Below are 17,559 nucleotides of genomic sequence, written 5' to 3'. Positions count from 1 at the left end.
TTCCCCCCCCCCCCCCCCCCGCCTACTTGTGATCTCTGTCAAATAAATAAATAAAATCTTAAAAAAAAAAAAAGACCAGAAATAACAAGTGTTGGCAAGGAAGCACAGAAAAGGGGCTGCTGTGTACCGCTGGTGAGAATGTAGATTGGTGCAACTACTGTGGAAAACTCTACAGAGGTTTCTCAAAAAAATTTAAGATCGAACTTTCCATTAGAGCCAGTAATCCCTGTTTTGGGTATTTATTTACCTGAAGGAAATGAAAACACTACAGAAGAAAAAAAGGAAAATACTGATGCAAAGAGATATCTGACCCCTCCTGTTCACTGCAACATTATTTACAATCAATCACCAAGACAAAGAAACAACCTGCATGTCCATCTACGGATTAATAAAGAAAACGTGATGTGTGCATGTGTGCACACACACACACTTAGAGGAATACTATCCAGCCATAAAAAAAGAACAAAACCTTGCCATTAGTGACAGCACAGATAGACTGTGAGCACATTACACTGAGTGAAATAAGTCAGTAAAAGGTAAATACTACATGATGTCACCTGTATGTGGAATCTATAAACAAAATCAGAGAACAAAAACACATTTCAAAGTAGCCTGGAAACCGGGCCTTAAAAGTTCCATCATGAGAAAAAAAATTTTTGTACATGATACATATGGTGATAGATGTTAACTGGACTTATGACCATTTCACAACACACACAAACGGCAAATCATTACATCATCCACTGAAACTAATATGTTAGGTCGATTATATTTCAAACAAAAAAAGAATAGAAATGACTATGATTAAACACATAAGGATAAAAATTTCCCTAATTTTTTATTCTAGAGAAGCACCCTGTTGCTACCTAGACCTGAAATGTGTAGCTAACTGATCTCCCAAGTCCACTATGTGATTCACAGCCTTGTGCAAAACACAACCATAAACACGTGATTGTGCCACTGTTCAAGTGCTTTAAGGTTTTACAAGTAATTGAAGACAAAGAAACAAAGTATCTTGAAGCTAACTAACGCCTACACAGAGAAAAAGAAAATACAGAATCTATATAAAATACAAATAATGTCTACATAAAAGCATCAGGGAACTACTGAAGAGACCAGGACCAGAGGAGTCAAGATTCTGGCGAGGAGCACTGAGAAGCCAGCTGACAAGCAGTGGATGTTTTTATCCCCAGGAGGACTGATCATTAAAGCACCTGGGGCAAGAGGCTGACGGTCCAGTCTCTGAGAAACAAACACACAAGTTAAGTGTTTATCAGTATCAACAAACTAAACAGAAAACCAAAGGCTCTGTGGCACCAAAACCCATTATGCAGGGTGTAGTAGAAAACTGTTCCTCGCATGCATGTGATTTTATCTTCAGAAGAGTTGTCCAATCTGAAGCTACAAATGGCAGGATACTAAAAGTTAAACTGAATTCTTCTGTAAAATGGTAGAAAGTTCTCGGTGGTGTACTTTCACCAGGAGATGAAAGTGGGAGATCAGGACCGTCAGCAGAAGGGATCCTAGTTATCACGCCAGGCTCTCAGTGGGAAGGTCTAGATGGGGGCACCTGGGTGGCTCAGTGTGTTGAGCACCTCACTTCAGCTCACGTCAGGGAGCCTGCTTCTCCCTCTCCCTTTGCCCCGCTCCTGCACTCTCTCTCTGTCAAATAAATAAACAAAAATTTTGCACATATTGCATGGAGAACTGGGTGTTATACACAACAATGAATCATGGAACACTACATCAAAAACTAATGATGTATATGGAGACTAACATAATGTAAATTTTTTTTTTTTTTTTTAAAGGAACAGTCTAGATGGCCACACTCTGGTATCAATGTCAAATCAAAAGTCTATCAAGCCTTACGGAAATTCGTCAGTGAATCTCCTATTCGAATCAGTCCAGATAAAGCCAACAAGGCCCACTCCATCTTCTTAGTAGGAGAACCTAGAAACTTTTTGTCTAAGAAAATAATGTTGCCTAGAGCTTCAAACATATTTTATAACTAATGACTTGCCTTCAATTACAGAAGCAAACTGTCATTCCTACTAAGAGACAGAACATTTATGACAAAAAAAAAAAAAACAAACCATACAAAACAACAGAGGCAAAAAAAAAAAAAAAACAGGCATTCTAGATACTGCAGATAGAAGCAAAGAAAGATGAAAAGAAAAATGTAGGTGATTTAATCAGAGTAATAGAACCTATAAAAAAATCAGAAACCCTAGAACTGCAAAATATAAGAACCAAAATTGTGAACTGAACAGATGGATTATAGCAGATTAGACATGGCAGAAGACTGTATTAGTGAACTGTAAAATAAGGTCGGGTCAATAGACAATACACAGACTCACACACAGATGGGAACACAGATTTCAAGGGCCTCGTGAACTCCGAACAGAATATTTAAAAAGAAAACTGGACCAATGAACATAAAATTCAAACTGCTGAAGGCAAATAAAGCAAACAGAAGGCAGCCAAAGTTAAAAGAAAATATGCCTTTAAAAGAGCAAAAATACAACTATGGGTTAATTTGTAAATAGGTACTATGAAAGCCCAAAGACAATGAAATGTGTTTCTTCATTTTATTTTTTAGCTTTACTAAGGAATAATTCAAAGTTAAAAATTATATTTAAGGTGAAATAAAGAAAGAATATGTTAACGAACACCTCCCTATTCTAGGTAACAAAACAAAAAGACCAAGTATTAGGTAAAAACACAAGTGAGACTCAAAATAACAAAGAAATGAAGAGGGATTTAGTCTAATAGGGCTTAGTCAAAATCTGTTTTTTCCATAATCATTCCTGAAAGTAAAGAGTTTCATCGATGTGGACAATGACGGAGACTTGTACCCATGAGCTCCCACCGTGGCCTCCAGCAGCACGGTCCGTCTCCTGCAGGCTGCAGCGGGGTCTGCCGGGCGCCACCGGCCATCAGGTGGCTGAAACAGGTGCACAGGCTGAGCACGACTTCTGGACTCACCCAGACTTCTCTTCTGCCTTTGGAGCTCTGTAGCCATTTTTTCAAATTTCTTCTGAAGCCTTTTATCATGTTCCGGTGTTTTAGGAATAAAATCTTTGGGCTGCATACACTTCCGCTGTGCAGAAAGGACATATAAATGAATACTACTGACCAGCAGCTGTGTAACAAGACAACCTGTTCCTGACGCTTCTAACACCTGTTACAATACTGCAAGGAAAACCTGAGGACAGAGGCATTCCTTGTGCTGCATGCGAAATGGAAGTGTCTCTTTCTTTCCAGGCTGCAGAACTGAAAGACTAGACAAACAAGACCATATACCAAGGAGCTACACTTTCTGAGGCATTTCCAGGATGCCAGCAATCTTAGTTTCCAGGAAGGTTCTTAAACAAAATTAGTCATTTATTCATTTTCTTTATTTTTGTTACCCTTACATTATCTCTCCTCTTTCCCCCTCCCCCAAAATCATAACATAGTAACAGAATACAAAAGCAATTATCTTCTAACTACCAAAGAAAGAAACAAGATTGAATCCTGCTTTGTCTTTAAATCACCGTAATTCTATTCTGCTAGTAAAACCCCAGAACTCAAACTACACAATCAAGGTGTGACAAACAGGATGACGCCCCAGACTAACATCCAAAGAAAGTCTTGGGTTAACCTTCCCACGCCCACTCTTGTGTTCTTGACTGAGCATCTCGCTCTCATTTATTATTTAACAGAAATGTATGTGTCATGCACTGGTCTTGGAGAAAGGAAGAATCTTGATATCAGAAGCTTATCTCTATTAAAAAACGACAGAAAATTAACATCATTAGTAAGTAAACTAGAGGCTATGTGTGTCAGGAGGGTTAATTCCAGCGGGCCTGGAACTGGCCTGAACTGTTTTCCCCAAAGTACAAGCACAGCATGCAATGTCCTACTGCACAATGTTGCTTTGTAACAGCAAGTCCAGAGCACTTGGGGGCATTTGTACTCCCAGAGCTGGTCAACTCCCAGTGGGAGGGCTCTCCTGTTGGGGGAGGTAATGTGCTGACATTACAATGTGTGTGTGTCTGTAATGTATGTGTCCTGAAGACCATCCGATCTTCAAGGACCCAACTCAGCACAACCCAAGAGTCTTCCCTACGACTCCCTGGTCCCAGGGTGCTCCCCAGACTCTCAAGCATTATCCCTTAGGCTCCCGTGAATCTTCATTAGCAACAACCCTAGCTAACTGCCACCATCCTTACAGTACGCAGAAAGGAGTAAGTCCTGCAGCTAGAAAGGAAAGCCGCAGACGAGTGGGAGCAGGACAGCTGGCACAGTGGGAAGGAACCACTGCTGTACACGGGGTGCTCAGAGGGGGTCACCCTGAGAAAGGAACTGGCACAAAGCCCTACTCAAGTTAGAAAAAGGGAAACATGCATGAAGTGTGGGGAAAGTGTGCTCCAGATAGAGGGAGCAGATATAGAGCCATTGCATTGCAAATTGCAAATACGCTCGGTGACTTTCAGAACAGCAAACAAGAAGGTCAGACTGGCAACAGAAAGAATGAGGGAGAGTAAAACTGAAAACCTTGTCAAAGAGCCCAAAATAATCACAGTCTGAAGTCATGTTTGCTTCGCAATTGCACTTGAGTGAAGGCCTACACTTGTCATGAAACGGTCAAACACACACTGTTACGAGAAGAAGAAAAGCATTATCTCCCAGACAATACATGTAACACAGAACCTCATTGGTACAAAACATGTGTGTGTATGTGTGTGTGTCTGTAATGTATGTGTCCTGAAGACCATCCGATCTTCAAGGACCCAACTCAACCCAAAAATTGCTTACTTTGAGGAAAAAGACATTAAGAGAGGTATCTGCCTTATCTGTGTTTACTCAATGTTTTACGATGGAAATACACTCCTTATTAGTGTGGTTTTAAAATAAGTCCTTTACTTCTAAAAGGGTAGACACAGCCACTGCTTGGCGTATCAGAAAGAGTAAGGACTTAGAAGCTCTAGTTCACCTCTAAACAAAGGGGATCTGAACAGAGACTTGAGTTTGTCCATCACTGCCCTACAAATCTGGCCTGCCCAAGAGGAAATGTCCGAGATACAGGAGTCACCATTTACAGAAAATCTACGACCACCCAGGGGAATGTCTTCCTTAACCTACAGGAAATGTATGCGTCTAGTCTTTCTAACTCAGTTTGGACAAAGTCTGCAAATCTCCTCCTCAACAGGGACCCTCACATGAAAACAGAGCAACACTGACCACTTACTAGAAAACCATTTTCCCACAAATAAAGAAATCACAACTAAAACTTTTAAATAATAAAAGAGTGAAAATGTTGTGGATCAAATGTGAACTAGACCTCAAAGGAAAGCAGTGTCTTTAAGTCTGCACTATGGATTTTCCATAATAAATAACTTAATAAATAACTTGGATATTTCTGCATCAGACTTTAGAAATTTTCCAACTAAACAGCAGAACAGAGGTATTTTGCTAAAGACGTAACAAACCAAATTCCAAAGCAGTTTGCAGTGCACCTGCACGTCTGCTGGTCTCTTGGCAAATTTTAGTTTTCCACTGGCCAGACAGCTCTTCCACTTCCCACAAATCACATCAAAGCACTCAGAAGGTACACTAACGTCTATAACTTCCTTAAAAACCCCATGTGGAGAGAACAGTATCATCAACTCCAATACCTAAGATACCTCCTGAATATATTCCACAAAGTGTCACTTTGCAGGAATAAAAGAACGAATAAATTTCGTAACAGCCACTGTCGAAATCACATACTTACTTTTTTTTTAATTAGGCTCGGCAGGTGTTCCTTGGTGTTCGCCGCAGGGAAGAGCGCTTCATCGACGTGTGCCCCGGCTGTCCGGCACCTGTGCAAGTCAACAGACGGAGCAGAATGAGCGCTCGTTCCTGTTAGAGTCCCACAGCACCGTGCCGGCACGTGTGCCAGTTAGCAATTTAAGAGATGCCAAGGCCACGTTAACAGGCATGGCTTTTAAAGTAACTACATTTATAATAAAATACGAAGGGCAATATAAATTCTACTTTCCAAAATAGTCTCTCTACAGTGTTTTTAAAGTGTAAGTGTAGAACCAAGAGGCAGTAAGGGAAGCAGTCTTTACACAACTTTAGGCTTGTGACAGCCTTCAAACTGATGAGTGCGGGGCATCTGTAAGGTATACGCACATGCTGTTAAACCAACAGTAGAAGAGCAAACAGGACATAAGTGGAGAAATCTAGAGCTAGAAGGGCCTTAGAGAAATTCAACCAGAAAGATTATCTTGCCCCTAAAACTGGTGTTTCACCAGAGAGCAGGGTGGGCCACACCAGCTTCTCTCGGCCATGCCCCGCGTACCTTAACTGTCTGCCTGTCACCAGTCTGTCATTTCCACTCTCACTACGCCGCCGTCTTGGGAATCCCAGGACCTACTTCTAAACATTCAGACACTCAAATCTAAACAATTACAATAGTTTTCAAAATGATCTCCTACCTATATTTCCTACTCTTTTCATTCATATTATTACTGAAAGATTAAGCTTAAAACATCATCTCTCCAAAACCCACATCACAAGCCTTCAATCACTGTGTTTATAGAATAATTTCACCTATCTGTTGTTTCAGTCTTTTTAAAATATGGCCCCTAAACACATCTCCAACTGTATTTCATAAGCCTGTCACATTCAACATTTAGCATGCGAATGACAGTTGAAAATATAATTGGAATATAATGCGAAAAAGAATAGGGCAAATATATCCATATTCACACAGAAAAGTCTTAAATACATTAAGAAAAAGACAAAACTGCAGAAATGTGAACATGATGCTGTATACTGTACATAAAACAACATTTCTCATTTTAAGCAAAGTCTGGAAGACTACATACCAAACTGACAATACTATTTGTCACTAGGCTAATGAATCTCAAAGTGTAGTCAGAAGACCCTAGGGTCCCTAAGCCCCTTCCAAGGGCATGTGAGGTCAAAATTTTCTATCACAAGAAGGCTTCCTTTGCCTTTTTCATTTCTCTCTCATGAGCACACAATGGAGTTAAAGCTAAACGATGTGTGCACGTGTGTGTGTGTGTATGTGAGTGTGTGTGTGAGATCCTGATACACTGCAGACGTAAACGGAACAGTGCAACTGTCTTTATTAAGCCAGCCATGAAAGAAGTTTGCAGAAAATGCAAAAATTAACAAACAACCACAGCACAATAATTATGATAAGAGAACAACAAGGTAGGGCAGAAGCTGGAGAGAGCTCCGGTGATACTACGGGGCCGGAGTGGGAGAAGCTGCGGGTGGGAGGTGACCGTCAGATAAACTCTGATGAGGAAGCACATTCGGAGGATGCAGGTCTTCCGTCTGGAAGACGAGCACAGACAAAGGCGCAGCAAAGCCAACAACAGCGGGACAATTCTGGGAAAACAGACACCACTCGGTGGGACTGCAGGAGCGCACTGGAGCGAGGGCACCAGCGACAGAAAAGGGTCACCCTGGTCACCCTGAAGGCTGTATCTGGGGCGAGCCTGGACAGGCCACTCTGCAGGATGTTTTCCAGGAGCAGGACATGAGGGCAAGGAGTCCAGTCAGGGACTGGGGGCAGGAGATGCTACAGGTTTCACCGAACCCGTGGGACTGGGTGGAGAACCCTGAATGAGCAACATTTAGAAATAAAAATGGAATGTTCTTGAGCTCTTGTTACAACTGGGGGTCTGAGCACATGTGTTTTTCTCTCCTACCCCCAAAACCCCCTTCAAATGACAATCAAGCAAAACAAAATGACACAGACCAACAGAAACAAAGAGCAGATAAGAGATGTCTGGGGAACTGAAAAGCAAATACAGAAAAGGAAACCCGAGCCTGGAAGCTGGGTGACGGAGGACGAGGGACTGAACCCCTCTCCTCACACCTCCAGGGCGCCGGCAGCAAGAGCAGGTCTGGGGAGCAGCAACCGCACCCCCAACTGTGCCCACAGTCAGGGCCACTGCTCCCCACTCACTCTGGCCACCAAAGCAGGTAATGGGCTCGGGTTTCAGACAACTTGGACCAGGGACGCACTGGACTCAAGGATACCAGGCTGAGTTCAGGTAGCACAAGGGTCACACAGAAGGAAACGTGTTGTGTGCATTTTCAGATTCAGCTAAAACGACTTTCCCAGTCATAACAATGTAAAGCAAAACTGCGGATTTAGCTCATCCGCTGCTGATTTTTATTTATGGAATCAGGAGAGAGGCAGTGTGGGTGCAATGAGCAGGCGCTCGTACATGCGTGGGGTCCCCCAGAACGCAGCGCTGGGGGAGCTAAATTGGTGTTTGCAAACTACAAAGTCTAGACAGTGCTGGAAACCGGGAAGTCAAGGCAGCAGCAGAGCCAGGGTTAAAAAAAAGGGGGAATTCAAAGGTCAGGACAGAGCTGCAGCAAGAGGGCAGGTGGAGAGGTGTTAGCCCTGGGGAGCAGGAACTGGGGGAAGGGGTGAAGAGGGAGCACTGTTTCACTACAAGCCTTGTACTAAGAGCTGACTTCTCTCTTTCCTGTGTGTGCGGGGCCCTCTCCATAACAGGATGGGGACAGGAAACTAGGCATTCTGATTCAAAGGGCTCCGGCTGGCACAACAGGGAAAGCCAGGGCACCTAAACCAAGACAGAAAATGAAGTCAGGACGCAGTTAAGAGAGGACAGCAAGTTCAGGCCTGGGCCTAGTTACACTCAGGTGCTGCGCTTTACCCACAAGAATTCACCCAGCAGAGCCCCACGGGTGGGGCTGACACTGAGAACAGAGACACGGTAAAATTCAAATCCCTCCCGGGGCCCTGCAGGAGCCTGTCCCTGCCTCTAAGCTTCCTCTCCGCAGAGAGCCTACAACTGATGCTCGCAGGCCCTCACACACACTGGCATCACCCCGTCTCAGGCCACGACCTCTGACTCCGCAGAAAAGTGGCCCCCCAAGGCTCTGTACACCGAGTTCCGTCACGTCCTCTTCACCTCAGCTCACAGGTCACCCACTGCAAGGGGTCTCCCCAGCCACTGTGTCCGGAGCGAAACCAACGCCAAACGGGCGCTGTGGCTACGCCCCTCCTGTTCCCTTCAGAGGATTCACCAAACCCTGCACTTACAAACCTTGTTTCATTAAAACTAAGTTCCACGAGGGGAGTGAATATGCCTGTCTAGTTACGACAGTCACAGCCAGGCCTGGCAGAGAGTAAGTACTCAAAAAAGGTATTTTCTAGGAGCAAAGGTGTTCACTGTAGAACGAAACACTTTGACCTCATCTTAAACACACACACACACACACACACACGTGCACACACAACTAAATATAAAGTTCAAAACCATAAATTCTAGAAGAAAATGGAAGAAAAGATTCACAATTTCAAAGTAAGCCAAGACATTCAGACAGATTATCAAAGACACAAAGCATAAAAGAAGAAAATGGAAAACTGCATCTCAACAAAATAAAAAACTGGTGTGTTCTGAAAGACATAACAAAGAAAATGAAAAGTCAGTCATAGACTGAGATCAGATATTTACAGTATGTGTATTTGACCAAAAATATTGATATGAATAATGTACAAAAATAGCCCATAAATTAATATTACAAAGACAAAAACCCAACTTTTATAAGTGGGCAAAAGATTCAAATCAAAGACAGTCACTAAGCATGTGATCTTACACTTAGTAAAAGTCATCAGGGAAATACACACTAAAGCCAGAGGGGATCCTCATATATATGGTTGGGTTTGTTTGTTTGTTTTAAATTTTAAGAGAGAGAAAGAGGGAGAGTGAGTAGGGATGGAGGTGGGCAGGCGGGGGGGCGGGGGGGCAACATCTCAAGCAGGCTCCCTGTTGAGTGCAGAGCCTGAAGCAGAGCTCACAATCCTGAGATCACGACCTGAGCCAAAATCAAGAGTCAGACACTTACCCCACTAAACTACCCAGAAGCGCCTAGTTAATTATGACAAAAATCACTGGGAAAGAATCATCTTTTCAACAATGATGCTGGGACAACCAGATACCACACAAAAAAGGATGAAATCAGACCCCTACCTCACACCATGCACAGAAACTAACTCCAAATGGATTAAAGATCTAAACTGTCAGAGTTAAAACTATAAAGTTCTCAAAAGAAAATATAGAAGTAAATCTTCCTGATCTCAGATTTGTCAACGGTTTCTTAAATAACATCAAAAACATAACAAAAAACAAACTGGACCTCATTAAAATTAGAGCCCTTTGCTTCACAGGGAACTGCAATGGACATATAAAAACCCAAAGAATGGGAAAAAATATTCACAAATCATACATGATATGGATAGATGCAATCTAGCCATACAATGGAATATTACTTGATAATTTAAAAAAGTGAAATTCTGGTACATGCTACAACACAGAAGAATCTCAAAAACATTATTTTAAGAGAAAGCAGGCAGGCACAAAGACCGCACATTGTCTGATTCCACTCGCATGACATGTTCCCAAGAGGCAAATTCCTGGAGACAGCCGATCCGTTTCTACCCTGGGCTGGTGGGTATGGAGGGTGCTGTAAAGGGTACAACGTCACACTCTAGGGTGATAAGAACGTTCTAAATGGTGTTCGTGGCTGCAAAACTCTGTAATTATAGTAAAAAACACTGAATTACAGGGGCCCCTGGCAGGCTCAGTCAGTAGAGCATGTGATTCTTGATCTCAAGGTCAGGAGTTTGAGCCCCATGCTGGGTGTACAGTTTACTTAAAAACAAGGGGCACCTGGTGGTTCCATGGGTCAAGCATCAGACTCTTGATTTCACCACAGGGCATGATCTCGGGGTTGTGAGATTCAGCCCCAGTGGGGCTCCAGGCTCAGGAGGCCTCTGCTTGCAATTCTTTCCCTCTGCCCCTCCCCCAATTCACATGTGGGCTCGGGCTCTCTCTCAAATAAATAAATCTTTAAAAACAACAAAAACAGAGGAACCATAAGAGACTGTGGTCTCTAAGAAACAAACTGAAGGGGGCGTCTGGGTGACTCAGTGGGTTAAAGCTCAGGTCATGATCCTGGGGTCTTGGGATTCAGCCCCACATCGGGCTCTCTGCTCAGCGGGGAGCCTGCTTTCCCTTCTCTCTCTGCCTGCCTCTCTGCCTACTTGTGATCTCTGTCTGTCAAATAAATAAATAAAATCTTAAAAAAAAAAAAAAAGAAGAAGAAGAAGAAGAAACAAACTGAGGGTTTTGGAGGGAGGGGATTGGGGGCGTTGGGTGAGCCTGGTGGTGGGTATTAAGGAGGGCACGTATTGCACGGAGCACCGGGTGTGGTGCATAAACAATGAATCTTGGAACACTGAAAAGTAAAATTAAACTAAATTTAAAAATAAAAATAAAATAAAAAATAAAAACTGAAAAAAACAAAAATAAAAACAAAAAAAGGTCAGTACATTGTTCACTTTCGATGGGTGAATTATATCTGAAAAAGAACTGCTACAAAAAAACAAACACAGGAGATACCACTACAAATCCACTAGAATGGCTAAAATTAAAGACTGATAAATCCCAAGTATTGGTGAAAATGTGGAGCAAATGGAACAGTCACACACTTCAAGTAGGAATGTAAAATGATACAAACACCTTGGAAAACAGTTTGGGTAATGGCCCAAAAGCAATAAAAATGTGTAAAGACAAGAATGTGATTATTCATAGCAATTTTACTCATAATAACTAAATAATAATAACTAAATACATAATAACTAAATAATAACATAATAACTAAAAACAGAAAACTACCCAAACGTCCACTACCAGATGAATGGACAAACTGTGGTATATCCATACAAAAGAATATCATTCAGCTATAAAAAAATTAAAATATTGATACACGTAACAATAGAGATAAGTTTCAAAAGCATCATGTCAAACAGAGGCCAGGAATAAAATAACACATACTGGATGATTCCCTTTATGTAAGACCCTAGAATAAGCAACGCTGCGCTACAGGGCCAGAAACCAGGTGAGTGCTCAAAACCAGGTGAGTTCACAAAACTCGTTAAGTATCGAGGGACAAGGGGGCCTGAGGCAGGGAAGGTGACAGCAAAGGGACACGAGGGAACTTCTCAGGATGGTGAAAATGCTCACAGTATTTTGACTGTGGTAGCGGTGGTAACATGGGTCAAAACTCGGTGAATGGTACCCTTGAAATGGGTATACTTCATTTTATGTAAATTACATTTTTGTAGGGTTTTTTTTTAAAAACAAAGAAATCACCTAGGCCCACAGAAAACGGATAATGAATAGGGAAGGTAGAATAATGGATCCAAAGAAAGAAATAAGAAACAGGCATCAACGATAAAGCGAGGAAGGAGAGAAATACTTCTTAGGAATGCCTCTTTTAAAACAAAGGTCCGTTAATGACCAATTTGTACCCTGAACAGGGTCTACCAGCTTCTTCTTACTCCAGTGAAACATCACCTATTTCCCACTGTTACAAACAACAAAACCGCAAAACGGGGTTGGCCAGGAAGCATCCTGACATAAGGCTTGTATGAAAATAATCAGGATAACTGCACCATCATATACACAATATTTAAGTTACAATCAGCAGCATCATAAAGCTCAACCAGCTCACAAGAACCTCACAGCAGTCCTGGTAGATAAATACTGCCATATCATTTTCTCATATGTGACAACTAAAGACAATGCAGCTCACAGGAGATCACTGGTCCAAGTTCACAAAACTCGTTAAGTATCCTCTACTAGTTAGGAGTTTGTGGGAACGCTTGATTCAACTGGGTAAAATGTGTGCCTGACCCAGGTGATGTAGAAGACATATTCAGACCTTACTGGCAATAAGAACCCAACAAGGTATCTGTCATTTGGTCGTGTGGAAAAATGCAGAGACACACTTCTGAGTCTACCTTGGGTTTCTATACAATCTTCCACAACAAAGAAACAGGCAGCCCATAATACCGGTGATGTCATTCTATGCATGCAAACAACAGGTATGCTCACATGTTTAGTAAAATACTGAACAGCCACTACATTAAAACCTGTGTTTATCATCAGGCACGCAATCAAAATCTACTGAACAAAACGAGCTCACTAGCTGATTTCTGCGCTTCTTCAGAAACGTAAAATAACACTATCCTCCCATCCAGTGGCCAAGCAGAGAAGTGTTTGAAGAGATGCCCCTAAAAGCAGAACCAACTTTTTTGATCTTCAATTGCTGCTACTTCAGAGCCAACAGGGAACAAAGCAGCTTGTGTCATCCTTCCCTCTGAGAAGCCCTGCCTGGGCTCCATTCCAAAGAGCTCTTTCTCCCTTGAGAGCTAAGGAATGGTGGCACTTCCCACCACAAGCCTGCTCCACGGGCCTCCCATCCGGCCCTCCAATCCCGCCCTCAGGACAAACCCTCTACTGCCACCGGATCAACTCCCCGGGTGCTGCCACCGGCACCCTATGTCACCAGCCCCATCCTGTTGCCTTCACTCACTACCTCTTCAAAAGCTGGGGCAATGGGAAAGTACTTGACCTGGAGGAGAAAAATCCCTTTCAACAGTAAAATGGAACAAGACAATGTGGAGGACCTCCCACAGGGCACGGGTCAGGAAGAGGGATGTGTGCACTCTACCCGCCCCCCACACACACACAAAGCAAGACCCGCAGTCACAGTGGGAGCTCAAACAGTCGTCAGAAACCATAGACACAAACTGAACTGTGAAGCAGTATTTCGGACTCAAAATCTCTTTCACTTTAAAAAATTCAAGGACCTCAAAGCCTTTCTATGTGAGTTATACATATGGATATTTATTATAACAAATTAAAACTGAGCAGTTATCAAAAAATAAATAAAACTGAGTTCTTAAAATATGTAATTGTTAATTCATTTAAAAACAACAATAATAAAACTCAATACATGTTAACAAAAATAATAGCTTTTATGAAAAGTATTTCCCAAAACAGGAAAAAAAGGAAGAAAAGTGGCATGGCCATATGTTTTTGCAAATGTCAATAAACAGCTGGATTCTCACATCTGCTTCAGCATTCCATGTACTATGTAAGCCATGCCCCCTAAATAACACTATAGCCTCCTGAGAAGATTAGAGGGAAAAAGGCAAATAACATCTTATTCATATAAAAAGTTTCAACCCTGCTGACCCCTTACAGGGTCCGGAGACCACAGAAGTCCCTGGACCATGATTTGAGAACTGTTGCTCTAAAACTACAAGAAACCCATTATTCTGATATTATTTACTGACTGATTTATAAATATTAGGTCTTATCTTTCAATAAACCCATGCTATCTGAGATAGGCAAAATGTCCTACTTTTGAGCTGGTGTTTTAACTGGTAACAGTAGATAATTTGGGGGCTGCTTTGCTTTTAATGAACACAGAACACTGAAAGTTTGATACAAACAGAAAAACCCAATTGGTACGTTTTAAAAAATTCCTGTCCTACTGGGGCGCCTGCGTGGCTCAGTGGGCTAAGCCTCTACCTTCGGCTCAGGTCATGATCCCAGGGTCCTGGGATGGAGGCTCTCTGCTCGGTGGGGAGCCTGCCTCCCCCTCTCTCTCTGCCTGCCTCTGCCTACTTGTGATCTATGTCAAATAAATAAATAAAATCTTAAAATAAAAAAATACCTGTAACTACTAACACATAGCTTTTAATCACAGGAATAGGCTTAAGAAACTTTAAAAGTTTAAGGGTAACTTTGAACTCTGTCAGATCATTTCCCAAATTTCAGCAGCATGTGATCTCAAGGTAAGAGTAGATAAGAAATCTGCCCTTCCAATTCCAATTCACCTACCTATTCTGTCCTAGAGCCAAACCGGTGAGGCAAGGGTGGACCCCTATAAGACTTGTGTTATCCACTGGGGGGCCTCCCAGAGGCTGAGATGGGGGCATCTGTGTGAGGGATGGCCCAGCATGGGGTGCTGGAGCTCAGGAAGGCAGAGAAGGGTGTCCACATAGACGGAGGGGCAAGGCAAAATGAGAGGTATCAGAATTTAGACAGATGTAGAAGGTCCCCCAAGTAGGGGCCAGTGGGGTAAAGAGGACATCTGTGCAGAGAACAGGTCCAGTGCGGAGGGGAATCCAAGCCTGAGCGGACGAGGGGGGCCGTGCAGGAACGGCATGGCCCTGGAGAAGAGACTAGGCACCCACATACTTGATTAACTGCTCTGCTAACAAGGATACCCGGAGTCAGGTTTCTCACAGTCTGAGAACAAAGCTACAAACACCAGAAGAAGATGAGGACGAGAATGATCCCCCCCTGGTTTGGGACCGATGTTGCGGGTATCAGTGGGAACCTGGCTCACTAGACACGGAGTATAAGTACAGCGGTGTTTTACAACACACATGCGTAACTACCTCTGTCCACCAGAGGGCGCGGGAGCAGCAACACCTGATGGCACAGAGTGCACCCTAGCACCCAGACTAGGGTTCAAGATACCATTTCCAGTAAAAGGAACCAGGGATCCCTGGAGAAAAGGCTGAACGCTGGGCTGGGAAAGAGATGGAACAAGCAAGCTTGGATGAAATTGTTGTGCAAGAAAGAGGCAGTCACAGAATGCTGGGAAACAGGTAAAATAACACAGAAGTCAACTGGATGGGCAGCCCTAGCCAATCAAAGACAATTTAAACCTTAAAAGAACAGTGATAGCAATGGGTTACAACCCAGTGATTAGAATAAGGAGACACCACACAGAGTGTGATGAGAAACGGCGGGTGATGTAGGTGAAAGCACCTGCTCTCAAATGCCATACTAGACACGGGGGTGAGGGGCAGGGCGGGCAGCATTATTTCCTCCCAGTGCAGAGGCCTGACTGGCACCACTGTGACCACCACCAGCACCACCCCACACCAAGAGGGTTATTCAGGCAAGAGGTGCAGAGCTCAGATAATCTCATCGGGAAACACCAGGTAATCCCAGACTGAGTAAGGGAGGTGAGGAACTGGGCTGACCAGGTGCGGTGCGCGGCTTCGACAGCTGCTGAGACCAGAACCGGCTCAGAACTCAACGGCAGTGGTGTCTGTATTAACCTCCTAACGTAAGTGTCCGCGTGGGGTCATGCAAGAAAATGTGCTTGTCTGTAGGAAACATGAAATGCCGCGGTGGACGGGCATCCAGGCAATGCCCCGTTCTCAAGTGGGCCAAAACAAACGCCTGTGAACTCTATTTCCAATGTACCTGTTAGATCAGCCTTCCTTCACGGAACTGACAGCCAACTTGACCTTTATTCCTTTTGCCTTCAATACAAAAGTGTCTCGCGTCCAAAGAAACCGTCAGAATTTTTATCAGTTGCTGTTACACAGCGGTCTGCTCTCAGAAGAAACATGCCAGGAAAGAGCCCAACAAAATGGGATTCTAGTGACACCTAGTGACGTTACATACTTACTGCCACCATTTTCGGGGGAAACATGAGCAAAGGCCTGGACAGGCAGTAAATGTAGAACAGGAAATATAAAACAATGGTCAGTTCAGCCGTTGCCTCTCAGTTCTGCTGAAAAAAGTTCAAGCTCACTAAAAATCAAGAAAATGCAAATGAAATAAATTCTATTTTTTCATCACCAAAATAGGAAAGATTTTAAAAAGTGGCAACTCAGAGTATAACAGTTATGGGAAACAAGTGTTCTTTTACAGTGTTAGAAGACAACTTAGTGCGCTCTTTCCAGAAGGTACTATGACAGCACTTATCATAAATTTAAGTAGATAAGCCCTCTGAACTCAAAAATCCACTTGTGGAATTTAAACCTATGGTAAAAGTTACACATCTATAAGAGGCAATGCACACAAAGACATTCAGTGTTATACAATTTCTGACTAGAAACAAAAAGAAATGGAAAACTTCATATTCAGTAACAGATCAGTTAAACAAATTAGGTTGTATATGTTTTTAAAAAAGGTATCACTGTACAAACATGGAAAAATGTTGTCTAATATAATGTTAATTTAAAAAGTTTATGTGCATTCCATTAAAAAAATAAAACCTACATATTTCCATGGATGTACATATAAATATTCATATATGCAATTTCTATGTATTTAATAAAATGTCTGAAACTGTATATTCCAAATTCTCAGTGGTCGGTCCTCCCCCAAATGAGGGAAGATAAGCGAAGAGGTAGATTAGGTAGGGACCTTTCACGTTAAAAATATACACATATTTAAATCTAAATATATTTAATTCAAAACAAAGCTTGTCTTCAAGATAGCAAGAGGAAATACAAAAATAAGTAATTAATTCTATATAATAATTAAAGTCTGATTGCATTACATCAAACAACAATAAGAAAAGAATTTATAGGGGCGCCTGGGTGCTCAGTGGGTTAAGCCTCTGCCTTCGGATCAGGTTCATGGATGGTCTCAGGGTCCTGGGATCCAGCCCAGCATCAGGCTCTCGGCTTAACAGGGAGCCTGCTTCCCCTTCTCTCTCTCTGCCTGCCTCTCTGCCTACTTGTGATCTCTGTCAAGTAAATAAATAAAATCTTTAAAAACAATTTATATTTACAAATGTGATTAAGTTCCCTTTAAAGGGACTTAATGAGATTGCCTTTGGGTAATAACAATTATTTTGGAGTTTCTCTGATCTCCTTAAGAAACGAGGGCTCAACGGTGGCAA

The 17,559-nt window shown here is 42.6% G+C and overlaps 1 protein-coding gene across 3 annotated transcripts in view; it reads right to left on the bottom strand.

Moving 5' to 3' along the window:
- Nucleotides 1-17,559, bottom strand: part of MCPH1 (microcephalin 1) — a 238,384-nt gene that overhangs the window by 200,640 nt on the left and 20,185 nt on the right. For 2 of the 3 annotated variants that reach the window (XM_059384224.1, XM_059384225.1), the window contains exons 4-5: nucleotides 5,759-5,846; nucleotides 2,986-3,100 (exon numbers count right to left, since the gene is read on the bottom strand). In XM_059384224.1, coding sequence (XP_059240207.1) covers nucleotides 2,986-3,100; nucleotides 5,759-5,846 — 203 coding nt within the window. The other variant, XM_059384226.1, reaches the window with a different exon arrangement.

This window comes from Mustela nigripes, chromosome 18 (genome assembly GCF_022355385.1).
Source record: "Mustela nigripes isolate SB6536 chromosome 18, MUSNIG.SB6536, whole genome shotgun sequence".
NCBI classification, from domain to species: Eukaryota; Metazoa; Chordata; class Mammalia; order Carnivora; family Mustelidae; genus Mustela; species Mustela nigripes.
The sequence above is the reverse complement of the archived record's forward strand: the minus strand, read 5'-3'. Positions and strand labels throughout refer to the sequence as shown.